We start from the raw sequence: 26917 nt of genomic DNA on the forward strand, positions 1-26917 counted from the left end.
GAACCTTGCTGAGGGGTGGGGGGATGTCAAAGACAAGCAGGCTTGTCAATTAAAGTAGGCTTCTGGATCACAGGAGCCTGATGAGACTTAGCAAGAGGAGCTTGCCTACCACCATTCCTGCCTTTAGTGGCCTGACGATGAGGCTGCCTACAAACAAAGGCAGACCTAGTAGAATAGTTCCTCTGAAACTTGGGGATGGCTGACACAAATATGTTTAAGAATCTGCAAGGCTTTTTCTTGTGCAGACAAGCATATCAGAGCAGCTACAGTCCAAGAAAGATTTTCATTATCCAAAGGAGGATCCAGCAACTTGAACTTAATGTCTTCAGGTAATGACTGCACATGAAGCCAAGAATAAAGCCTCATTATAGACCCAGAGCAGCAGCTTTGGAAGAGGCATCATCAGCATCATAGCAACACTTGATACGAGTGGCAAGCCACCTAACAGGTAGAACACAAAAGACTGAGAGCAAAGGACTTGCCTTCAGACTCAGGGAGATCAGAAATAACCTGACAAGCCTGGGCAATCAAGGCCAAGGCATATCTAGTCAGCTGAGTCTGGTAATCAATGGCCCTAAAAGGCAAGTTGGTAGCAGCATAGCTTTCTTTCCAGTCCTCTCCATAGCCCTATATCATCTGCAGAAGCTTGGTAGAGGGGAAAAAAACTTAGGCGGGTTGTCAGAGAAAACCGACACGGCAGCAGGAGGACACTTAAAACAGGAAATGACTATCCTCATGAATGTTACAGAACCTGTCAGGTTTCTTAGCAGCAGGGGGTGAGAATCAGGAGTCTTAGAGGGAACTATAAAGGTGTCTAACAGGTGGGTACTGCAGAAGATTTAGGCAAGTCCACCTGAAGCAACTCATAATATCTCTTTTGGATATCAGGCACCTGACAAGACTCCCATTTCAAGTATTCTATCATTCTGGGTACTGGGCCACTAAAACACAGCTCTTCCAAAGCAGACTCAAGGTTAATGCATCCCTCTTCATCAGAGCCATAAGTCAAGGAAGGAGGCATCTGACAAGAGTAAAACAAAGATGGGTCTACATTATTTAATGTAATGTAAATAATGTAGACCCATCTTCAAACCTCCCCCCACTAATTATATATACCAACTCTGAGACTGCACTACAGTGGGGAAAGGGCACATTTCCAAATCCCGACCTTAATGCAATCTCAAGTAAGATTAGTTCAACAAACTGCATGTTCGATAACATGCTGTCTGAAATGCTGGTCAATAATGCAATTCTTCGTTTAAATAGGGACCTGACAAAAAACCCTCATCAGACTCCAAATCCTTACCTGAGGAATCAGGCTCCCTAGGCTTTTTAGAAGGAGTTGAAGTCCAAGGTGGAATGGAGCTGGCCACTGTGGTGCAGCAGTTAGTGTTGCCGCCTCACAGCAACAGGTTCTCTGGTTCGATTCTTGGCTGGGGTGCCTTCTGTGTTGAGTGTGCATGTCCTCCCTGCAGTCACACAGGTTTCCTCCGGGTGCTCCAGTTTTCTCCCAGATCCCAAAGACATGCTGCAGGTCAAATGGACACACTAAATTCATGCTAGGTGTGCGTCTTTGCATGTGTGCGGCTTCTGTGAAAGGTTGGGTGCCGGGGTGGCAACTCAGCACTGTAATACTCCGCTGTCGATTGTTCTGCAGACCGCTGTTCTGCTGTGGCGACCCTCAACAGGAAAAGCCAAAAGAAGTCGTCCAAAGTGGAGTAGGCACAAAAAACTCTTGGGGAGGGTACAGGGCCATTAAGACATTTAACAGGCTGTGAGAAAACTCCTACCATTCCCTTTGAAGGTCCTTAGGCTGTACAGCAGAATGTTTAGTCTTGGTAGGGACATCAGCCCTAACACCAGAGGTTCTGACCCCTGGCAAGATTCAATAAGAGTACCTGGAACCTCTTCCCTGACTGAGATAACCAACCACAATTCTCCATTGATGTCCAGAGCAGATGTCTGTAAAGCCTTAGAGGATGTGTGAAATGAAGGATCTGATGGGGTCACGGCAGAGAAATCCAAAGTTGGCACCAGACAGCCTACAGAGCTATTACTCAACTCGAGAGACATCTGGTGGAGGCTGGACAGCCAAATAATCTGGCCAAGATTTCTTGACTGCTTTCTTGCTTAACAGTGGTAACTTGGGGTTAACTGATTCTGTCACACTACCCTGGGCTAAATGTTTAAGCTGCTGGTTCTCAAGATAGATGGCCAGTGAAGACAACTGGCTTCTGAGAGGCTTGGCAGAAATGCCTTACAAATACTACATGAGATATGGTTGTGGGAAGCAACCAAACAAAACAGACACTGTTCATGATGATCCTTATGGGGACTCTGCCTCCCATACTGACATTTTCCCTTCTTGGATGACACGAACTCCGGGTAGCAACAACAACAACAAAAAAAGACCAACAGTAAAAAAAAAAAAAATGCTAACAGGGCACTTATCTAACAGCTAGGTATTTAGCATAGCAAACAGCATTCAGACCAATAAGTGGTGATGGCGTTCTGACTGGCGACAAAGAAGCACTGAGTTAATTGTGTCCATATGTCACCTTTATGCCCTACATCCTGTGTGGGGATCATGTGTATGACATATGACACACTGCATATCTAAAGGCTTTGATATACTGGCTGGACATTGGGCTATCCTTGGCTGGAGATCCCTACTGTTAAAAATACTGCAACAGTGATTGGACATCAACAGAATTCAGACAGGAGCTATTTTCTGAAGGAAGTGAGGTAGAGTACTCCCCTCCAACCATCTGCACAAAACAAACTTTCACAAGATGTCCCTGGCAGTTAGGAATTCTATAAGAGTAAGTGGAAGAGATTATCTTACCAAATCTGTCCAGTATCTTGCCTTCCTTGTCCATTAGGAAGGCAATGGTATTGACTAACAGTTTGCTGTCAGCTAGTGAAGAAGTAGATATAGCAGTTGGACCTGACCTAAGATGAAAAAACAAAAAATTGATACACTGAGGTGCTTTACACAGTCTATCCACCTTTTTAGGGACTGAAGGTTGACAGTTAGGATTATTACAGGCAGCATTAAACATATCCACCAAGGGTGGCAAAATGGGAGGCATGGGTGTAGAATGAGGTACATCTACTTGTAACATATCATATCCCATCATCTCCTCAATTCAGAGGGGGGGGATAACACCTGTTCCTATAAATTTATCCCATTCATCCTGGAACTAGTCGGAGAGAGAAAAATTTCTTCACAGGAGGTGAGGAGAACCAAGGTTACTCATAATCAGAGTTATACGCTTGAGAATTTATAGGAGAAGCGCAGTCTCTGTTAGAATCCTCTGAAAGATTTTACTCAGTAATTTGATCTTTGCCACAGGTAAGGATTTCCTAAGCATCAGGATTAACAGTCTGCAAATTTCTCGGCTAAGGTAAGAAAATCATCTTTTCTAATGGATACCATGTCTTCAGATGAACAATGTTTAACCTCAGTTTTTTTTCTTTGCAAGTAACATCACAAAAGTGGACAGACTCAGATGGCAGTTTAGCACTTTGAAGAGGTCTGCTTCCCCAGTTACCATGAGAAGCATCTCCCTAACCGAAAGATGGTTTCCCATAACCACAATGGACACTGGAACAGACAAAGAGGGCATGGCTGATAGGACTACACCAGACGAACCCAGAGAAGAAAGTAAATTGTCTGAAAGATCAATGATACTCCACTACTGGTTCACTCACCAATGGCTGAGGCACCTTTGAACCCACAGTGTTGGCAAGGGCTCTTTATTATGCAGTTTCTTCTTTTTAGGTACAGTAGGAGAAGAGCCAGCAGGACCGGTTTAAGTATCCATGCTACAGCCGAGGAAGAGGTCTGAACCCCAGTAAGCTGACCTAAAACAAGTTGGTCAGGAGGTAAAGCAGTCACAAAAAAAAGTGTTCACAATTATCACACAAACACACTTACACTTCCCCCATGGTCCCTTTTTCTGTAAAAACAAAATTACAAAAATCCCTGGGAGAAAAATAAAGCACTTTTCTAAAATGCACACTGGGAGGGAAAAAACAGCTAAGTAGTCATGAAGCGTACACAAGAACTAAATGCATACAAAATCAAAAGCAATTTTTTTTTAAATCATAAAGTCAGCAAATAATACTGTCCATGAAACTAACTCAGTAAACTTCCAGGCATTACAATAGATGGCAGTCTCAAATATGATCACCATATACTGTACACCATTAAATCCATACACTGGAAACTAGGCTGCCTTCATAGGATCAATGGATTTCTTACAGATACTAAAAGAAAAATGCTAGCCACCACCTTCTTATTGCCAGTTCTTTTAAACACTACACCTATCCTAGCAAACTAACAATACTCAAAAAACCTGCCTCCTGCTACATTAAAAATAGCTACATTTGCCACCAATCTCCCTCATAGGGCCCACCACTGTCATAGCTTAAAGCAATTAAACTGGTTGAACCACACAACTACCAAACATGTTCACAACTACAGCACACACACTCATTCTTCATCTAGAAAAATGTCATGCACTACAAAACATTTTACTGCCCAGCAAAGGATGTCCATTCTAGCAACAAATTCTTACTACTCGCAAATAAGTCAAATAGTATCCCAACAAGTAAAACTCTAACAAACGTAATAGTTTTAAATCACTGCTTAAACAAAATCTTAGCCAATCCTGGTTCTGCCATGCTCATAACTAGGTTAAGACCTCATGGTCACTGTACAATACACTCCAAATACTATCCTTAAACAAAACACGCTCAATCTCTCATTTAAATGACAGAATTTTTATACATAAATGTCACAATTTTTATACTTAACTGTTGCCTGCACAATCCACTAACCTGCACTTGGGTTTTCTCTTCAGTGACTTCTATCTTTGTAAAACCTTAGAATATGTAAATGTAACTATTATATGTATATAAATCTAAATAGAAATGTAGCTACTCTGCGTTTATCTGGAACATAAGTGTATTGCAATGTAAGCAAATGGAGCTTTTCTCCCCAGGCTTCCACTGAAAATGGGTATCACTCGGTTGGACTTTCCCAGCAAACAAAGACAAATAAATAAATAAAATAAACAAAATGGTTTCTGTCCATTTAAACTTTTCCTGCCCCTTAAATACTCACAGATAGAAAGTTTACATAAACAGTAAACTTTCTATCACAAAAATAGATACAGAAGAAAAAAAAAACTCTGCTAAAAGTAGCTTTCGATACTGTGAAAAAAATATTGTGTTCCTTAAAGGGGAAATACAGCTTTAAGTCACCAAATAAAATAATGTAATATCTTCTTAACATGGCAACAATTTTTATGTGGAAGGGTTCCCCTGTGGGGACTTACTGCCAAAAACGAAGCTTCAAGACCAACTGTAGCACCTTTAGAACCTCAGAGCTGCTTCCTTTCGAGGCAGCAGCAAAAAAAAGACTGAAGATTGCTTCATTCTGCTGAATGGTAAGCCCTGTGGAGGGAAATCCACAATCACGAGTGCAGGAGTGGGAGAGAAAGTACAGTTTTGTACCTACTATAAATGTAGATGTTCGAGTGCTAATACAGCTGCAGTCATAACTGGGGTTATCCTGCCGTCAGGCGGGCCCTCGATCGGCCGAATTCCAAAGTCTAGGTCCAGCGTCGGTTGTCATCGCTTCTTCCCTGACGTCAGTGCGGCAGGGGTATAAAAGAACCAGCCGACGCCATTTTCTTCAGTTTTTCTTGCCCCAGATGTCAGGTGCCACTAGAAGGAAGGCAAAACAAACTTATGTAATAATGCAATGTAATATAATCAAAAAACGGTAGTTTGCAAGCAAATACACCATAAAAGAATACCCCAATCAGGTTGTACGAGGAGGTGTTTGTCATAAGGCCTGTCCCAAGAGGGGATGGAGGGAGGGAAACCTGGACTTCAGCTGTATTAGCACTCGAACATCTACATTTATGGTAGGTATAAAACTGTACTATGTTCATCGTGCATACAGCTGCAGTCATAACAGATGGGTAGAATCCCAAAGCTAAAAAGGGGTGGCAGGCACTAAGTGGAACTAGGAGGAGCAAGGATACTCCTTTAAATCTGGTTGCTCAGTTGTGTCATTTTGCTTTTCAACTGAGATAACAAAAACAGTTGATACTTTAACATATGGAACTGACAGTTAATGTCCTCATGGTTAAAGTGGCCGAGGTGTATACCTTTTTCCCCCACCTTTCTAAAGCTCTGGAATCTCTCTCTGAAGGTAATGGGTTTTTGGCAGTAGAGGCCTTAATTCCCTTGGGACCCTGTGAAATAGTTTCTGGGTCAGCAGCATGGCTTTGTATAGGAATTGGTGTGAATCAGGAACCTGGTAATACCTGTGAGGTTTAACAGGAGCCGGGGGTAAAGAATCTGGGTTGAGGCTGGCTTCTGTGTACACATCATCTAAGATATTCAAAACAGGAGGGATAGCCAGAGGCCTGTGCTGGGGAAGCAAGAGAAAATCCCTGAGCCTTTTCTTGGAATCTGAGTAATCTTGGCCTTCCCAGATCAAATCCTCAGCCATTTTGAGCATCTGTTTTTTAGGCATGGGGCCCTGAGAGGGGCTCTGTGGGCCTTGTCTTTTAGTTTTCATGGCTGCTTTAGATTTTGTGAAAGCCTTAATGGAAAAAGAGGAAGGCCTGAAGACACCTTGGGAGGTGGCAGGCCTGTCTAAACTCTGAGTTTCCCCGACAAGAGTGGCGTCGGTATCTGTAGTCGGAGTGGGGGCCGAGGAGCCTGCGACCTCGGGCACAGAAGACACCACTAAAGAAGCATCATCGGTACTCAGGGGCTGCGTAGGCGCCTCGCTGACAACTGGCGCACCGGTAGCCGGCTTTAGCATGGTGTCGGTAGAAGTCGCGGACCTCGTATGTCGGTCTTTATCTTTGCGTCTTTTACTCAAAACTGGAGTCTGAGTATCCGACGACATAATGTAATTAAATTTTTTACCAAAATAGTGTTGGGCGAACTCCGCCCGACGCTTAATAGTGCGCTTGTTGAATCTAGCAAAAAAACAGCAGGCCGAGACGTCGTGGTCAGGGCCTAAGCAAGGAATACAAAAGGAATGGAAATCTTTATGCGGTATTTGCTTCCCACATGAAATGCAATTATTAACTATGTCTGACATCGGTCTGAGGCAAGAAATGTTTCCCCAACGGGGTACTTAGCTTTCAAGAAGACTTCGGCTGAAATATTTTCGTAAATCTCAGGAGCTGGCCGACCGGCACTTGCGAACTGCTTCTGCTTTGGGCACCGCGCGGCAAGAAAGACTGAAGAAAATGGCGTTGGCTGGTTCTTTTATACCCCTGCCGCACTGACGTCAGGGAAGAAGCGACGACAACAGACGCCAGACCTAGACTTTGGAATTCGGCCGACCGAGGACCCGCCTGACAGCAGGATAACCCCATTTGTTATGACTGCAGCTGTATGCACGATGAACATCCCCAGATTTATGAAGCTGGCCAACTGAGTGTTAGGATACAACCCTTAAGGCCAAAAGGCTAATGTGTGAGAATGATGAACATCTCTCACCCTTGATTTTTTGCCAATAAACAACCGAATACTTTGATGACAGCTGTGATCACTGACTAGCGGGTTGCACTCCAGAAGAGCAAATATTTCAGCTGATGTTAATGTAGACAGTAACCCTGGTCCATGGACACCTAAATGTGTCTGAAGTCTAGCTGGAATACTGTCATCATCTGACAAGTTCAAAATCATTTCTAAATGAATAGTAGCAAGGAGTTTTGATAAATATTTATTATAATGAGCCCTTAATGCTAACTAGGCAAAAATGTTCCTAGAAACAGCTTCTATGTATATACAATGCAGGGGGAAGGGGACCAAGGAATGCCCCTAGACAGCAGTGGCATTACGGCCAAGAATTGGCTGGAAGCACCTATCCCTTCCGTATGACAACAGACAAAATGGTCAATCTCCAGACTTCACCCAGACACGAGCTCTAAAGTGGTGCAACTTGCAGCAAAGTTTAAAATGGAAGAAACAGGGTAAAGTTGGAGATGACCATGAATGAGTAGGTCCCATTGTGCTGATTAAAAAAAGTTGTCACTCCTTGTTAGGATGAATCCCACATGAACTACCCTCCCACAAAACAGACCCAGGCCAGTGTATGCACTGCGGTGAGATACCTGACATGGTGTAACGGTGGTAAGTACCAAGAGACATATGGCCCAGTTCTCTGGATAACAGACAGTCAGTCTTTCTCATGAAATAAGAAAAGTAAACCAAGAAGAGGGAAAAGGTCCCTTCAAAGAAGGGAGATCCTGCTTCATCCTCAGAAGGCCATCGGCCAGAGCAGGAGAGGCCAAGCAAGGGAATACACATGCCTTGAACTAAAACGTCAAAAATACTTAAAGCGAAACCATTCTTAATGGAGGACACCTTAAACGCAACAGTGTATGCCCACATTTAAGCCTACAGCTCAATCTACACATTCCAGATTACAAATAGCTACAAGGGATCCCAAATTTAGAACAGTTGTGCAAGATCTTACCATACCAGTGGATGCCCTACTTCTCACTACAGCAGCATTCTGGAAGTTCTCCTCAGAACTTTCTTGCCATGAACACCCTAAATGTGTCTGAAGTCTAGCTGGAATACTGTCATCATCTGACATTGTTTTTCAATGTTATATCCGCAGTAGCTGCTGGTTCAAAAGGAGGCAGGGTGAGTTTTTCCAGCACAAAAGTCAGGTCCCATGCAGGAGTTGGTGATCTTCTGGGAGGCGTTACATTTTTGGCCCCTCTAAGATACTGTTTAAGCAGAGGATGAGAAAAGGGGGGAGGCTCTGTGTTGTAATGAGCCGAGATGGCCAAGGCATGGATTTTATTGTACAAAAAGATAGGCCCTTGTCAAGCATCTCAGGCAAATATTGTAAAATCTGAGGGATATTGGCCCTTGCTGTGTCTGTTCCTTGTGCTTGGTTCCAAGCACAGAATCTCTTCCATTTATCAGCATAAGATTTTCTAGTACTAGGCCTTCTGGCTTCCAAAATTACATCCATCACAGATTTACTGAGAGGTGACGTTTGAATAATTAAATGATCAGCCATGCTGCAAGGTTCAGAGTTTGGAGCTGAGTGTGCAGAATTTGATTGTTCTGCTGTGACAGTAGATGAGGTATTTGAGGCAAGTACCAAGGAGGGAGTTGGGACATATTCCTTAGAATTGGGTACCAGTGCTGGCGAGGCCAGTCCGGAGCAATTAGGATCATCTTTGGTTTTTCCTGTCTGACCTTTAGTAAGACCTTGGAGAGAAGAAGCAGAGGGGGAAAGGCATAGACTGATAGGTTTTTCCAACTGAAGGATACAGCATCCAATTTCCATGCTTGTCTGTGAGAAGTCCTTGTGTAGAATTTGTCCAGTTGATTTTGGGGAGAGGCAAATAGATCAATGTCTGGGCTCCCCCATTTCCGTGTTAACATGCTGAAGATTTGTGGATCCAGTTTCCACTCGTGCGGGTCCATAAGGTTTCTGCTTAGGTCATCTGCCATAGTATTTTGTTTTCCTGGCAGGAATTGAGCCTGAAGATGTATTTGGTAAGTCAAAGCTGTGTTACACAATTCCATGGCTAGTCTGCAAAGGGGGTAAGAATGTGTACCCCCTGCTTATGTACCACATAACCGTGGTGCTGTCAGTCTATCAGTAGTTGTCCTGGATGAAGTAAGTCCTTGAAGGCTGTCAGAGCATTCTGAACAGCTAGCATCTCCTTCTGGCTGATATGCAGATGCATTTGCTTAGGCTCCATTTGCCCTGAATGCATCTTCCCGCCAGGTGGGCCCCCCCAAGCATAGTCTGATGCATCTGTTGTTAGGTTTTGGATAGTAGGGGGTAGAGTGAATGACAGTCCCTTGTTTTGGTGACATGTCTCCGCCCACCAATGAAACTCCTGTTGTAGGCAGGGAATGAGAGGAATCATCGTTTCCAGAGTGTGACAATGTTGACTCCATAAACTTTTTAGGTACCATTGAACTTTCCTCATATGCAAGTCTCGCATATGGAATTAGTAGAATGCAGGATGCCATGAACCCCAAAGCCTGCAGAATTTGTCTTGCAGATAACTGGGTTTCTGTTGCCATTTGTTTGAAGTATGTTGTCAGTTGCCTTTGTTTGTCCTTGCATAAGGTAAGCCATCTGGACAGTTGTATTCAAGCTTGCACCCAGGAATGTAATTATTTGAGAGGGTACCAGTTGTGATTTCTTTTTGTTTATTGTGTACCCTAGGCATGTTAGAAGCCTTTTTACAAACGCCAGATGTTGAAGAAGAGTGTCATTGTCTTCTGCTTGAATGAGACAGTTGTCCAGATGAGGATAAATTTGTATGCTTCTTTGTCTGCAGAATGCAATTAGTGGTGCCAGGCACTTTGTAAAGACCCTGGGCGCAGTAGATAAGCCAAAGGGCAGTGTAGAGAATTGGTAATGCAAAAAACCTGCCTTGAAGCAGAGGTATCTTCTGGACGATTCCCTTATTGGGATATGCAAGTATGCCTCAAGTCTAGAGTCACTAACCAAGCGTTCCTGCCCAGCATAGGCAGTAGCTGTTGTAAAGTCAGCATTTTGAATTTTGGAATGTCCAGGAACGTGTTCAAAATCTATAAGTCCAGTATTGGACGCCAGGCATTGTCTTTTCTGGGTACCAGGAAAAGTCTTGAATAAAAACCTTGTCCTTTTTCCTTTTCTGGTACTGGTTGAATAACCCCCATTATCCATGAGGGACATGATTTGTTTCTGACCCTCTGCCCATTGATTTTGTGGCAGATCTGGCCAACCGTTTGGAATTGGCAAAGTATGGGAATGAAATCTGTACCCCTGGGATACTTTGCTTAATACACACTTGTGTATAAGATAAGTGCTTGGTGAAGGTAGAGGGAAGTCATTGAGACTGCTTACTGTAGGGCTGCACTTTGTTTCTTCCAGATTTGGAGGTGGAGGCACCCCATTGCTTTGACCTGTAAGAACTCTGACTGGTACCTAGAGCCTTTTGATCGCCTGGATTTGCCTTGAGAGGCTCTGTTGGACACAGGAAAGGACCAGTTTTTAGTAGGCCAGTGCCTACTGAACCTGGGTGGCTGCACTTGTAAGAAATATTTTACTGTTTGCATAGATTTAGCTTTGTCTTCCATTTTCTTTATAACCTCTTCTGCCTTATTACCAAACAGAGTATCTTGCTGCAAGGGGGCATCCAACAATTTAGCTTTAACATGATCAGGCAGATTTTGCTCCTTGAGCCAGGCATGCCTTCTAATCACAGATCCAGTAACTGTGGCCCTGGCAAGAGGCCTCCAAGGAATCAAAACCACATTGCAAAGTATGCTTTCCAACCTGTTCTGCTGAATGCAATTATTCCTGTAATTCTTTATTTTCCACACAATCAGAAATCAACATCATTTTCTGTTTCAATAAGCCCATAACATGCTGTTGATATTTCAGCATATGAAACTGGCAGTTTCAGGCCCTAATTGCCAAGGTTGCAGACGTATAAACCTTCTTTCCCCATCTATCCAGCACCCCAGAATCTCTATCAGAGGGGGTAGGACTTTTGGCTGTAGATGCCTTTACACCTTTGGGACCCTGTGAGATAGTCTCAGGATCAGCAGCAGGATTTTTGAATAGAAATTTGTGGGAGTCAGGAACCCTGTAATATCCATCTGGCTTACTAGGAGCCGGGGGTACGGAATCAGGAGCCATACTTGATTCCGAAAACACATCAAGAATGCCTAAAACAGGAGGTATTGCCAAAGGCCTATGCTGAGGAAGGAGGAGGAAATCCCTAAGCCTCTTTTTTGATTCAGAAAAATCCTGACTCTCCCAGTGAAAATGTTCCCTTAAAGTATGCAAGGTTTCTCCAAGATAATAATCCTCAGGAGGAGATGCAGATGGTATGGATTCTTCGGCATCAGAATGCTCAGAGTGGAACAGAAAATTCCTGATCAGAAGAGGAGTAAGAAGAAATGGAAATCTGAAGATTCATAATCAGTGCCTTAGGCCTCTTAGCAGGAGGGGATTGGGAGCCCCTGATCAAGGTAATTAAGTCCTCAGCCATTTTAATCATCTGTTTTTAGGCATAGGGCCTTGAGCACATGGCTCATGATCGGGTTTTTAGACATGGATGTTTTTGATCTTGTTTTTGAGGCTGGTGTCGGTTTTATACAAAAATGTTGAGGCCTGAAAACATCCTCAGAAGCCGGTGCCTGCTCAGCGGCTCCAGACCCATCCAAGGGAGAGACACACGCGGGTTCAATACTCTGAGAATCTCATGGCATTCCGGACTCCGCATGGGTCTCAGTAGAGGCCTGCGACTCAAAAGTAGTGGGTATCAGGGGCTGCGAAAGCGCCTCACTGAGTACCGGCGAACCGGCGACTGGCTTAGGAGAAGTTTCGTCGTCGGTTTTGGACCTCGACTGTCTGCATCTTTTTCTTTGCGTTTTTTGTGAACTCCGGTAGTTGGACTGCTAACAGACGACATTTCAGGGTAATTAAATCTGGATCCAAAATATTTAGAAGCAAAAATATACCGAAGCTTAATAGTACGTTTGTTAAATCTAGCACAAAACCGACAGCAAGGCACGTTATGATCTGGGCCTAGGCAAGGAATACAATACAAGTGAAAATCGTTATGAGGTATTTGCTTCCCACAAGTAATGCAATTATTAACTTTTACTGACATTGGAAAGGAGCAAGAAAAAGTTTCCCCAATGGGGTACTTAGCTTTAGTTGAAGACTTCGGTTCTGAAACTCGAATGCGAAAATTTCAGGAGTCGGACAACCAGCACTTGCGAACTGCTTCTGCTAAGGGCACCGCGCGGCAAGAAAGACTAAATAAAATGGCGTCGGCTGCATGTTTTATACCCCTGACGACCTGACGTCATGGAAGAGAAGACAGCAACCGAAGGAGGACCCAAGACTTTGTTATTCAGACCGACTGAGGGCAACCTGAAAGCAGATTACACCAATGTAATGACTGCAACAGTGAAACACAAAGAACATCACTTGAATTTTTTTAACAATCTATGTCAGAGATCTTTATTCATCAATACCTCATGCTAAAGGCACTGAATGGATTAGTTATATGTTACGTTTAAGGGGGTTCCACTCGAAGTAGCACTTACAGAAGAGATGTTGGACATTATTTTGTTCAACAATTACATCACTTTCAACAATAAGTACTTCTTACAAAGAATAGGCATAGCAATAGGCTCCCCCATGTGGAGCCAGCTACGCCAATCCAGTCATGGCTTATTGGGAGCGTGAATTCATATTCAGTAAACCAGACATCTGTGATAAAGTCTATTTTTACACACGTTTTCTTGACTATGTCTTTATAATCTTTGATGGTGATAAGAGGAAGGCAGATGACGGTGCCATTTACACATTCATTTGATACCTATAGGGTGGCTTACCTGGATGTAGACCTTACTAAAGATTTGGCTAACAAATGTTATTTGGCCAAAATCTACAGAAAATCAACTTATTCAAATTATTTTCTGCATTTTAGCAGTAGACACCATTGGTACCAGAAGAAATCTGTAGTCAAAGGGCAACTTGTCAGAGCTGCCCATATGGTTTCACAGGATGCTGATTTCTTTAGTGAATACAACACTTTAAGGAAAATGTTCTTAAAGAGGGGTTATCCGAGTTACCTCATTCATGCTATACAGGAGGCAGTTCAGAACAAAAGAAAACAAGGTTTTTATAAGCCAATTTTGAGTGGTATGCCCAACAAGACTGAAGAACAACGCCCTATAGTTGGTAATGACACTAACCACACGGTTAGTATGATTACCCCCTTTAGCAGTGATGCTAGAGAGATTTTATCTATCCTGAGGTAGAACTGGGAAGTTATCAAGAGATCATAATTTTGTTGGTAGACTCCAAAACTCCTCCTGTATTATATACAAGAGAGGTTTAAACTTAAAAAAATATTCTAGAAGTAAAGAAGACAGCATCCAATTTAAGGAGTGGAATGCTGAAATGTTGCATGTGTAACTTCTGCCAATACATGGACACAGGGAGGGATTTTACTATCAGAAATGTCACCTATAAAACTAAATCTAAATTCAATTGCCAGACTAAATCAGTTGTTTACATGGTGCAATGCCAAAAATCTTGCGCGTTCTACATGGGAAACAATGACCATAGATTAAGAGAACATATTTATGAGCATTTATATCACATAAGAAATCACAATACAGAAAATGCTCTGGCTAGACATGTTCTTGCAAACCCTGACCATAACTTCAAGTTCAGGGCCATTGATTCAGTGGTAAAAGATGGGCGGTGTGGCCCGGATTCATTATTGTTAGAATGCTTAGAACTGTGTTGGCAACTCCGGACAAGAACTTGTTTTTGTCCAGGCCTTAATGAAGTGTACTCCCTACTATGTATTCTTAAATTAAAAAGTTTTAAAAGATAAAATTGGATCCCCATATTTGTGGCAGAGTGTACTTATATATATATATATATATATATATATATATACACACACACACATATATATATATATATATATATATATATATATACACATACACTTATGTTGTTATATACATATATATATTTGCTTGATTTTTTACTTGAATTTTTTATGTATTTGTCTAGTTTGTTAGGAAAAAATGGGTGGATGATGCAATGCACATGTGAAAATAGTAATTGTTTAATTATAATTATTTTGAATGTAAATTTAAATGTATTTATGAACGAGTTACTTTGTGAATGTTTCATAGGGTAGAATGAGACAAAGTGATATTACCAGTTTTACTTAAGTTAGAATTACACATTTTTATTGTAAAGGACATAACTGATTAATTGAAAGTTGCAATCATGTGACTATGTATTTAACATCATGTATATTTAAACTTGGGTGTAACGCGCTTATTTTATCTGAAGAAGTCCTACCAGTGAGGAGGACGAAAAGCGCTTAATCATATTAAATACTCGTATGCTGTTTGTACCTTTGGCTCTACGTAGTTTTCCTTTCATCTTGAAGAACTGAGTCAATAAACCTTTTGAACCTGCAGTACTTTCTTCTTTGTAGCACGGCATTTGGAAAACTGTGTTAGTCCTTACTTCTGCTAAGACTGTTTCTGAAATTCAGGCACTCATAGCAATTCCACTTCCTTTTTTTTTTTTTTATATACAGAGTTTCTCTTTGCACCAATCCTTCTTTTATACCTATAGTATTTAATTATTTGTCTTCGACTCAAACTATTCATCATACTGTTTCCCTTCTCCACAAGATGAGAGAGAGAATATTTTAGTAGGATTATGTGTCTAACTAGGCTAATGACCACGAGGGCCTTTAAAAGTCTAGCCATGCATCCCAAATCTCTGACAAGTTCTGGTAATCTTGCTAAATGTAAGCAGGGGCCTGAGAGATGAACCCTTTTACAGGCTGCCTGCTCCATTAGAGACTTGGGTACCAAACCAGGGATGAATTTCCTGCTCCCCATCCAATGGTCCAAGTTACACTTGAATTTGGTTAGGGAGGAACTCTACTTCGCATGGATAGGGAGCCTGTTTCAGAGAAGGGGTAGTCTCTGGGACACATACCTGTCTCTCCAGCAGGTCTTATTTATATCACAGGCAAGATTTAAGTCTTTAGAACAGGTAACTCCGGTACTGTTTGTTTTGTAGATAATGCAGGAGGTCCATAAGGAAAGGGTCTGACAAGGTCTTGTACATTACTAAAACAATGAGTGCTCATTTAAGTAGTTTATGGCATACAAACATCAGGATGGATAGCAGGAACAATAAACTTAAACTGACTACTCCATTCATGCATGTTTTCACTCTGGCTGTTCACTTAAAATCGCACTTTTGCTTGCACGTGCTCAGTACTTATATGTACATGCCCACTGACTGGAATGCTTCTTAACTCGTAGCAGAGTGCACTTCCAGGCATCTCGGCAGTTACCTCCTATTGCTCCTCTAGGCCTCAAATATTTCTTGTTCATATTTGCATTAATAATTCCAAAACCATGCTGCATACAAGGTATCAGAATATTTTATCTTGAAGCATTCATGATGGCAAACGCAACTGTATTGATATTTGACCTCTGTCAATGAGTATGAACTGTAAAGTGATAACTTCATTTTTAAAGGCTCAAGCTACACCCACTGGGAGTTAAAGGTACACACCCAAAGAGTTGTGCGGGAGGGTATAAGTTCAAGGTATATCACACACACACACTGATCTACATCCTACCGCTTTACTGAGCTGTTTCATATATGCAAACAACAAACAAAACAGTTACATCCAAGTTGCCTTGTATCTGGAACTAGGTCTGGAAATGCAACCTGATCTTGTAATGCAATAGTTAGGACTGGGTTTAGCAAAAGGGACAGTCACAGAGTAATGTTCTGCTCAAGGACTTTCAGGATTCTTCTTGGGAACGGAATGCTGATGGAATGTCCTCTGGAAAAGGAACATTAGACAAGTCATGCTGAGATTTTTAGTCTTTGTCACAAGCAAGATGCTGTAACACTGGTTCAGACACTGGTATCAAATGTTTCAGATTACATATGAATTCCATTTCTTGTGATTCCACAATGTACGAGCTCGGCTCTTGATGCAAACTTTTCACAAATCTGATGTGATCAAAACTTTTTGGTGTCTGCATCCTCACTATCTCCCCTTCTTGTAATGAACTGAGTGGTTTGCTGGTCTTATCATAGTAGAACTTCTGGGACAAACGCTTTTGCTGCTTTGTCGTTTTCAGCACATGGATCCAATAAATTTCTGCTGATTGGTAATGTGGTTCTGGTTTGTCTAAACAGAAGTCAGAACCAAGACAATCAATATGAGGAATGTTTCTAAGATTTATTAAGTTTAGAAAAACATCGGTATTGTAATATTTCGAATTCTTTAACAGTTGTTTTGCACTTTGAACTGCGTGTTCAGCCAAGACTTTTGACTGCTGGTACTCAGGACTACTCGTAATACGAATAAAGTCCCACGTTTTAGCAAACTGTCTGAACTGCAAACTTGTAAACTGTGCACCATTGTCAGAAATAACTGTGTGCGGACTACCATGGACAGAAAAATCTCTCCAACTTAGTAAGAACAGTACTGGACATTACGTTAAGAAGCAGGTCGATCTCGAACCAATATGAGTAAGAGTCTACTAACACCAAGCAATGTTGACCACTCCACTCAAAAATATCTGTGGTTACTGTCGACCAAGGTAGTTCAGGAATCTATCTTAACTGAAGTGGTTCCTTTTGTTGATGCAGCTTTGTACTATTGTATTGTGGAAAGAATGAATCTAACCACAGAAACCATCACGGATGGTTCTTGGTGTTAAATCAGTTTCAACACAGGAGACAAACAGGTGACTCCCCCCCTACAAACTGTAAAATATAAGGCTTTTTTGTTGTGCTTCAGTTTATGCTGGATTACCACACATGGGGATATTGGCTGCAAGAATTCTCCTCAAAAACAAGAATAGGTATGTCAGTTTTTCAATAACTCATCTGCTATCCTATCAATGTCTTCAATGACTTGGGTAACTACAGCAGCACACAATGAAACATCAGTTAAACTAAACATTTATAACAGTGGTTTACCTGCAATTCTCTTAACAGTTGCTGTGTTAAAGATATTGTAATAATGGACACTGAAGATCTTCCCAAGTCTTTTACAAAGTTCAGTAAGTTCTTCCAAACATTTCTGAACCATCTCATCTCGTTTACTTGACTTCTTTGCAACAGAGGACTTTCTGATACTGCTGGCATTTTCTGTTTCTTGAAATTCCACCTTAACAAAAAAAAAAATAAATTGCTAATCTCTCCTGAGCAGAGAAAAAACAGCTATAAAACAATTTACAATAAGGCAGAACTGGGACTCTCAGCCATATGTTTACACCACAGAAGATAAAACCATACAGGGACTTCTAACAAAAATCACTAAGATTACATATGCTGTGCCCCACTCTCCAAAGCAGGTGAAAAATTTCAAATATACTGTCTGAGATGGTTATACCATGGATGAAAACAGAAGAATGAGCTTATATTGTCACAAAAATGCACACATTTCAAATTCACTGACAGTGACTATTACATCATTGATGTAAAGCCACAAAAAGAAATGTATTTTTTGGAGTATGCCAATGCAATGCACTTTGAGATCCAGTTAGCTTAAGTCACTTTAGTGATAGGTCTGCCTAGTCTGGAATTAGCGAAGGAGACAAAAAGCTGGTCTGTTTTCCTGAAAGACTTTGTTCCGTCCAAGTAAAAACTCAGCCATCTGTAAACAGCAAGTAAATGAAGTTTGTATTCTCCCGTTTTGGGAATTATGAAAAAAGACAGGAACATTAATCACTTAAATAATGCTGGTCTCTGAAGCAACCCTGGGCATAAAGGAGGGATTAGAGCGAACAAGGACTCTATCCTAATGGAAAACCAGATAAGGAGGTTTTATGGATAAAGTGTGAAGTTCTGAAACCCTCTTAGCACAGGTGACAATCACCAAGATAAAAACTGCAAATCGACTGTGGCTGCTGGCTCAAAGGGAGCAGAAACCAGAGCTTGTAACGTAAGGTCCCAAGGTGGAGTAGGATCCTTAACTGGAGGTCGAAGTAAAAAGGTGCCCCTCAAGAAGGCCTTACATATTTTAGTGGATACCAAGGAGGAAGAATCTTTGCCAATGTGGAAATTAGAAATGACTGCCAACTGCACCTTAATGTGGTGAAGCTAGCCTCACTATTAAAGACGTCAGCCAAGAATTCTAAGATAGCTGGAACCAGAGCTGTGAAAGGATCTAACTGGTGATAATGAGCCCAAACAGTAAATCTCTTCCATTGTGCTGGGGAAGGGAGGCTACACAACAGCTGGTGTTCAGACGAGCTCCCGTGAATTCTAAATCTTGAGAGGGGCTTAGCTGAGATTTTACTTAATTGACTGTGATGCCCAAGCTTACGAACAAATGCAGAATGAACTCTGTTGCTTGAACCAGTAGATGCCTGGTGGAAGTGATGATGAGACAGATGTCTAGATATGGAAACACCTGGAATCTGTGCAGTCTCAAGTGAGCTGTTACTGCTGCCATACATTTGGTGAACAACCTGGGGGCTGTGGTGAGACCAAAGGGCAGCACCCTGAACTGAAAATGACAGGTTCCTAGTTGAAAGCGGAGAAACCTTCTGTAGCGTTTGTCCATTTTTATGTGGTAGTATGCGTCTTGAAGGTCTATAGGGCACATCCAACAGTTTTCCTCCAAAAAGGAAAGTACTGATTGAACAGTGACCATCCAGAATTTGGACTGAACAAATTTAAGAAGGCTGAGATCCAGTATAGGTCTCCAGCCCCTGTTTTGGCACTAAAGAGAACCTTGAGTAAAATTCGGATCCTATCTGGTCTGGTGGGACGTCTCAGATGACTTTTTTTTAGCGGCGTTTGGATTTCTAAGGCTGCTTGGTCGCTCTGATTGGGTAGAACATCCTGGATACTTGACAGAGATCTGGGATAAAAGATGAAGGGGATAGAATAACCTCTGGTAATAATTCTCTGCACCCAAACATCTGTGGTTCTCTGTCAACACGCTTTTGCATTCAGAGAAAATCTTCCCTGACCACTTCCAGAGGTAAGCAATCGGGCCCCCTTTCGGGAGCGCTAGTAGGGCTGGCCAGAGAAAGTCTCTAGAACCTTGATTCCGTGGGCTACCTCTGCTTCATGGTCAGCATCTTCCATCAGAGTTCGCCTCTCTGCCCCAAGGAGAGCCTCCACCACGTGTGCTCTGTTAAGGCCCTTGGGACTTTTTGAACCACATCTTCCCACTCTAATTCCTAGAGTAGAATCATTGGGGAGAGGAAAAACGTATTCCCACAGCAGACAGGGTTTTCCCATCCTTCTAACATCTGGCCATATTTTTCTTTAACTTTGCGGCCGAACAAAGAATTCCCGTCAAAAGGGAGCACTGATGAAAGAATAATGGCTCCCAAACTCATACAGGCACATCCAAGCGTCTCGTCTAATAGCAACGCCTGAACCAGCTGACCTGGTCATCCCTTTGGTTGCATGTGAAATCAGCCTCATGGATGGGTTAGAAATAGATTGCAGGGTAGCCAACTGAGAGGCCACTTTTTCTTGGACCTTATCAGATACAGCTCCTGCTACCCTGTCTGATAGTTCATTGATCAGATCTTTTGGAGCCTGGTGAAGTGTGCCAGAGAACTCAAGGACCTTAAGGTGAAGGTCAATGATGCATAGACCCGCTTTCCAAATCTGTCCATCGCTCTACACTCTCGGTTAGGGGGAATGAGCAAAGGAACATTCCTCAACAAGTTGGCTGCTGCTACCACCATGGCCTCTACTATTAACTCTTTAGCCCAATGTTAGTGGCCCTCAACTGTAGAAAGGATCTCATCCGGTCTCCGGGAGATAAGTTCTATGGAGTCAGGAGATTTCCAAGCCCAGTGAGCAACCAGTTTGACGAGATAGTCAGCGGGAGGGGTCACCGAGGAAGCAGATGGGTGAGAACCAAAGGCTTGCCAAGTACACAGACTCCTCAGAGGTAAAGTCTTTGGACTTACAGCTACCCCTCTGTTTAAGGATCTCAAGAACGTCTCCAAAGGAGAGGTCTTCTGGGGGTGACCGGGGGAGCCCTCCCAGTCACCAAACTCAGTGTCCTCAGTGACGGACTCTTCAGGGGAGTCCAGGTGTTTCTTCTTACACATTCCACGGAGGCGCCTCTGTGGGAACGTCTGAGGAAGCCTCGGAAGAAGGGTGGTCCTCTGCTGGATATCTTGCAACTTTGGAGCTTGCAGTCCGGGTGCGGAGGTTGGTGGCAGTTCCTAGTAAGAAGGGGTCAGTGGATGAAACTCAGATACAGCAGGAGCCACCTGAGAGCCTGCGGTGGCCAATGCTCTTTCCATAGCCTGGAAAGTAGCCCCCCCCCCGGAGGAGGGATGGGAGCCTGGAACTGAGAAAAACAAACTCGGAACCAGGGTCACACTCCACCCAGAGAAACCCACCTCCAAGATTAGAGCCGAGGGAGGACCTCCAGCCACCAGAGTCCCAAGAGGTAAGGACAACTCCAAATAAAATACAGGAGTCGACTCAAACCTCTCGGGCCCGACAATACAGCCATGATCTCTGGAATCCATCAGTTCCAAAGACGTGAGAGCAGAGTCCAGGACAGAAGACAAAGTGGCCGTCGGTGCCAGAGCAGAAGGAACCTGAGTGGTTGGACTGGGGAGCTCTAAAGCCTCTGAAGATGTCAGAGGAGAAATAACCGGGGGAGTCCTGGGAGACAACATCCTTGCTCCAGGAGGGAGAAGGGGTTGGGAAGAAGAAGAAAGACCCCTAGCCATGAGGAGCTGGTCCACCAATCTCACCACATCAACTTCAGTGAGACTCCTGGCCAGGAGCGAACAGACAATCCAGAGGGAGATTCTGGCCTTTCTATAAAGAGACTTGGAAGTTGAACAAAACAAGGGGTCAGTGGAAGGGGAATACATTGCCCTGGGTATATAAAGAGGATCAATTTTCAGCACCAAAGGGTGGGGGGTATGACCTGTTCTGGTGCAGGAGGAGATATCGGCACTGAAGTGGAAACTAAAGAAACTGGAGGGGGTGCTGAAAGCGCCGAGGTAACTAGTGCTGAAGAATGAATCGGTTCAGAGTGCTTCGGAACCTTAGCTCTCAGTTCCGAGAAGGAACCAACAGAAAGGGAATTTTGTTTTCTCGATGTCAGTGTCGATGGCCACGGCGGCAAAGAAAGACTAGTCTTGAAACCAGGGCCTTTGGAGATTTACTGGCCTTGGATAAAGCTTCTTCAAAAGGGGTCTCAAGAAGCCTTTTATGAATTTTTGGCTGCAGTCCTAACGCTGCATAATTCCAGTCACGCCTTTGGACCTAACTACCAGACTGACAAGTGGCAGAGGGAAAAAAAAATGCGCCCCCCCCCCCCCCGGAACACACACACAGAAGGATAGACAGGAAAAGGAGAATGTTCTACCAACAATGGTAGAAAAAACTACCAAATGGTAGAGAGAAAAGGAGAGAGGAAAAACTACCAGCGATGGCAGGGAAAGAAATACCAATGGGTATAGAAGTACAACTACCAGCGATGGTAGAAAAGGAACACCAACGGATATAGAAACTCACTCAAGTGAAAAAGGAGGCCAGAGAAAAGAAAAACATTAAACTTTTATAGAAAAGAGAGGTAGAAAGACTAATAAATTTTACTTAGCTGGGAGAGGAGAGTCGGCAGACACATCTTGCTATAAAGAGTGGCAAACGAGATCTGAGGTAAACTGGAGAAAAGCACTATGGGTAGAGTATTAGCTCAAGAGATTTTTGGTTGCAGCAAGATGTATAACGGCTGGACCAGTTCGGAGGATAAGAACCAACTGAGTCAATAACAGATGTAGGCTGACATCAGATCGATGATTATGGAAAGAAAGTCAGTCTCACTAACTCTGCTTTCTCCTGTATCCTTTCCGTACACGCCATCTGACCAAGACTACCCTGCAATAACTAAATTAAGCAGGGGGTTGCTAAGCACTAGGAAGCCATAAGCTCTGAGGTGTATTTTAGAGCTTCCCCCAAACTTTCAATACAATGATGACCCAAAAAAAATAAAAAAGAAACTATCTCACTTTTTTATTTTAAGGAAGAAATAGGTTGTATCCAAGTTTTAAGTCTTAAAGTGGACCAAACACCACTTCACAATAAATTGAAGGCAAACGTTTTTGAGGATACATATATTGTACCTAGGAATAGTAACTGTGCCCCTTACCACTCACCTCAAAAATAGGTAGTCCCTTTCTGTGCATCTTCCCTATGGTGTTGAACTGGGTATAATCAATACAAATTAAGAAAAATACTTTAAGCTGCTGCTGTCAAATTTATGCCTCATCGCCTACCCCAAAAAGACAGCTATCTTTTTGTCTACCCTTCTGGATGTCAGACTGGGACCAAACTGAAAAATAAAGCAGAATATATTTGCTGTCAGACATACATAAAACAGCATGGTAATTTACTCCTTCTCAAAAGGCATCCACCTATATATGTATCAGTTGTTTGACCATGAGGAAAATGGAAAAAAAAGTACAATAATATTTCCAACATGTTACTTCTAGAGATAGTACAGTGCTTCTATACATGCTATAGTGACCCTCTGTGCACCTCTCTGACGTTTATGAAGAAAATTAAAGAAATAATGACCACTCGGTAACCAACAACACAAGATATTGTGATCTCAAGGTTTGGTATGATATTAAAGAAACAATGACATTGTGTCCCCCAAGCACTCCTTCCCCCCACCCCAGAAAAGTAAAAGAGACCTTCAGTGTACATCTATGAGCTCAGCTGGTTTTAGACTAAATGGGGTTAACGAGTTTATATCAGTTCAGCAAAATAAGAAGTTATGTACTCACCATAAAGTTCCATCTGAGTAGGTAATCTTCATTTGTTAGCAACCTTTGGGATTCGGATCCGACCTCGGATCCGAGCCGGCAGTTTTCAATAGCTTTAGATCCCAGCTCCAAGCTCCTCCCCTACCCATAATCCCCTGCCAACCCTGACTGACCTCAGATCAAGTTTGCCCAATAGCAGAAAAGTGCTTGCAATGACTAATCCCAAGATACAAGGGTAAAACCCATGGACCGGAGTATGAGAACCTTAGCAAGTGAGGGGGCAGGAGGGAGGGACGGTTGCTAACAAATGAAGATTACCTATTCAGGTGGAACGTTATGGTGAGTACATAACTTCTTAATCTGAAGTAGGTAACTTCATTTGTGTAGCAACCTTTGGGACAGAGTTCCCAGCTACCTGAACCTTGGGCGGCCTTTATGGAATGATGTTCCGGAGCACTGCAGAGCCAAAGGATGCTCTCCCTCTGCGGATAATGTCCAATTTGTAATGACTGATAAAGGTATGAGATGAAGCCCAAGTGGCTGCCGAGCAAATGTCATCCAAAGAAACTCTAGCTCTGAAAGCCGCAGAGGTAGACATAGATCGAGTAGAGTGAGCATGGACTCCTTGTGGAGCTGGCCTGCCCGAACTGTCGTATGCCAAAAGAATGCACTGTGAAATCCATCTAGAAAGTGTGACTTTTGATACAGGTATACCCAAATTAAATCTGGCAAAGGAGACTAACAACTGGTCGGATTTCCTATGACCAGATGTCCTGTGGATGTAGAAGCGAAGTTGTCTATGCACATCCAATGAATGTAACTTGTATTCCCCTTTGTTATGGTAGCTAGGAAAAAAGACCGACAAGTTGATGGATTGGTTAATATTTGACTCAGAGGCAACCTTAGGAAGAAAGGAGGGATTGGTCCTGAGATAAACTCTATCCTTATGAAAGGTCAAGTAAGGGGGTTTTGCACATAGGGCCTGAAGTTCAGAGACCCTTCGAATCAAGGTAATAGCCACAAGAAAGGCCGCTTTTCCATGATAGGAATTTAAGATCTATGGAGGCTGCAGGCTCAAATGGGGGAGCTGTCAAGGCCTGAAGCACCAGGGTTAAATCCCAAGGAGGGACAACCTCCTTGACTGGGGGTCTGAGCAAAAAGGTGTCCTTCAAAAAAGTCTTGCATAATTTTGAGGTAATCAGAGGTCCCAAATCATTTCCAACGTGATAATGAGAGATAGCTACTAGTTGGACCTTGACTGTGGAAGAACTAGCTCCTTGATGAAACAGTCCTGACAGAAAGTCTAATACCATGGGCAGAGGAGCTGTAAAAGGATCCAAATTTTTGCGTTCCGCCCAAATGGAGAAACGTTTCCATTTGCTGCTGTAAATCTTCCAAGTAGAAGGCTTGTGCGCTGCTACTAGAATGGTTTTAACTGGGGAAGAGATTCCGGGAGTCCTAGCTATGAGTGGAACTGGAGCAGCCAAGCTGTGAGCTTGAGGTTGTCCAGGTTCAGGACTGGGACATCTAGGGGGTGGGATATTAGATCCGGACGGGGATCCAAAATCCGAGGATGATTCACTAGATGAGACCAAAAGTAAGGGAACCAGGTTTGACGAGGCCAAAATGGGACAATGAGGATTATCCTGCTCCCCAACCGACTGGCTTTCTGAAGAAATTTTAGCATTACAGGAAGAGGAGGGTATGCATACAGAAGACAGGGAGGCCAAGCATGCACCAGAGCGTCTCTCGGGGGCTCCGCGGAGGGGGAAATGAGAGTGAAGTAGTCGTAACATTTTGTGTTCGAGGGAGAGGCAAAGAGATGGCAACAGGGTTGACCCCATTTAGCGAAGATCCGATTCGCTATCTCGGGATTCAGAGACCACTCGTATGGTAGCAGGATGGTGCAACTTAGTCTGTTCGCTAGGATGTTGGACCATCCCGGAATGTGCGTTGCTATGAGAAAGCGGTTGGTTGAGACAGCCCATTCCCACACCCTCATGGCCTCTTGACAGAGTGGATAAGACCTGGTTCCCCCCTGTTTGTTGATGTACCAGACAACCAACATGTTGTCCGTCTGGATCGCAATCGTTCCTACGGGAAGAAGGTCCTGAAGTGCTTGCAACGCCAACAGCACTGCCCTCATCTCTAGGACGCTGATATGCAGTGAGGTCTCCATGAGGTTCCACGTGCCTTGGACTGTCCTGCCCGAACAATGCCCCCCCCACCCTAGGCGGGAGGCATTCGTGGTCACCGTGGCCACAGGAGGGGTCATAGAAAAGGGGCATCCTTGCTGAAGGTCTGGAGATTGGAGCAACCATAGGAGGGCCCTCTTGCAGGCCCTGCTGAGAGGGATGGGGTGGCTCAGAGGGTAGCAAAGAAGGGACCACTGGACCTGAAGGGTCCATTATAAGACCCTCATGTTCAAACGAGCCATTGGCAATAGGTTGATTGCTGCCGCCATCGATCAAAGAGCCCTCAGGAACTAATCCGCCGGGGGAGCTGGTGATTGAAGGATGGCCTGCACATGTAGCCTCAGGGAAAGTAGCTGGTCTGTGGTCAAGAAAGCTAGTAGCTTGTTAGTGTCCAATTTGGCCCCTATGAAGTCTATAATCTGATTCGGAGTAAGAGACGACTTCTCTATGTTGATAGTGATCCCCAGCCGGGATGCTAGACGAAGAAAGTAGTTCCTGGCTGAGCAGAGTAGATGCCTTGTCGGGGCGGTCAGGAGCCAGTCGTTCAGGTACGGAAAGACCTGAATTCCCTGCAGCCTCAGGTAGGCCGCTATCACTGCTACCACTTTGGTGAACACCCTGGGGGCTGTGGTGAGACCAAAGGGGAGGACCCTGAATTGGTAATGACTGGCTCCTAGCCGGAAGCGGAGGAACCTCCTGGATCGCCTGTCCATCAGAATGTGGTAGTACGCATCATTGAGGTCTATAAAGCACATCCAATCGTTCTCTCGTAAGAGGGGGAGAACAGATTGAAGAGTGACCATGCGGAACTTCTCTTTGGTTACTGACAGATTCAAGGAAGAGAGGTCGAGGATGGGTCTTAAGTCCCCCGTCTTTTTTGGCACCAAAAAGAACCTGGAGTAGAACCCGGACCCGCACTGGTCTGGGGGGACAAGTTGGATGGCTCTTTTTTGCAGCAAATGCTGGATTTCCCTTGCTGCGGCCTCCCTCTGATCGGGTGGGACATCGGGGAGGTATCTGGGGCTGTGTAGGTAACGAGAGAAGGGAATCTGATATCCTTTGGATATGATGCGAAGCACCCAGCGGTCTATCGTGATGGACTCCCAAGCTGCTGGGTGCCTCGAGAAACGCCCCCCGACTGCCTCCAGAGTGGAGCAGTCAGGCAACCCCTCAGGGGTGTTGCGTGGGTTGGTCCGAGAACGGTTCTCTGGATCCAAAGTTCCGCGGGCCCCATCTGCCTCTAGGGCGGCGTCCACCCCGTCCTCCTCTGCCGCAGATGGGCTGGGAGTCCGGAGCGGAACGGGACTGTTGCGACTTCCGGAACCACATCTTCTGTCCCT

At 43.7% G+C, this 26917-nt stretch overlaps 1 protein-coding gene across 1 annotated transcript in view; it reads right to left on the reverse strand.

Moving 5' to 3' along the window:
• BLM (BLM RecQ like helicase) overlaps positions 1–26917 on the reverse strand; it is a 1689823-nt gene that overhangs the window by 379957 nt on the left and 1282949 nt on the right. Inside the window, exon 21 of the mRNA XM_044077719.1 lies at positions 17591–17780. Within this exon, the coding sequence (XP_043933654.1) occupies positions 17591–17780 (190 nt within the window). The remainder of the gene's footprint in view (positions 1–17590; positions 17781–26917) is intronic.

This window comes from Protopterus annectens, chromosome 7.part0, assembly GCF_019279795.1.
Source record: "Protopterus annectens isolate FY-2018-M chromosome 7.part0, PAN1.0, whole genome shotgun sequence".
NCBI lineage: Eukaryota > Metazoa > Chordata > Ceratodontiformes > Protopteridae > Protopterus > Protopterus annectens.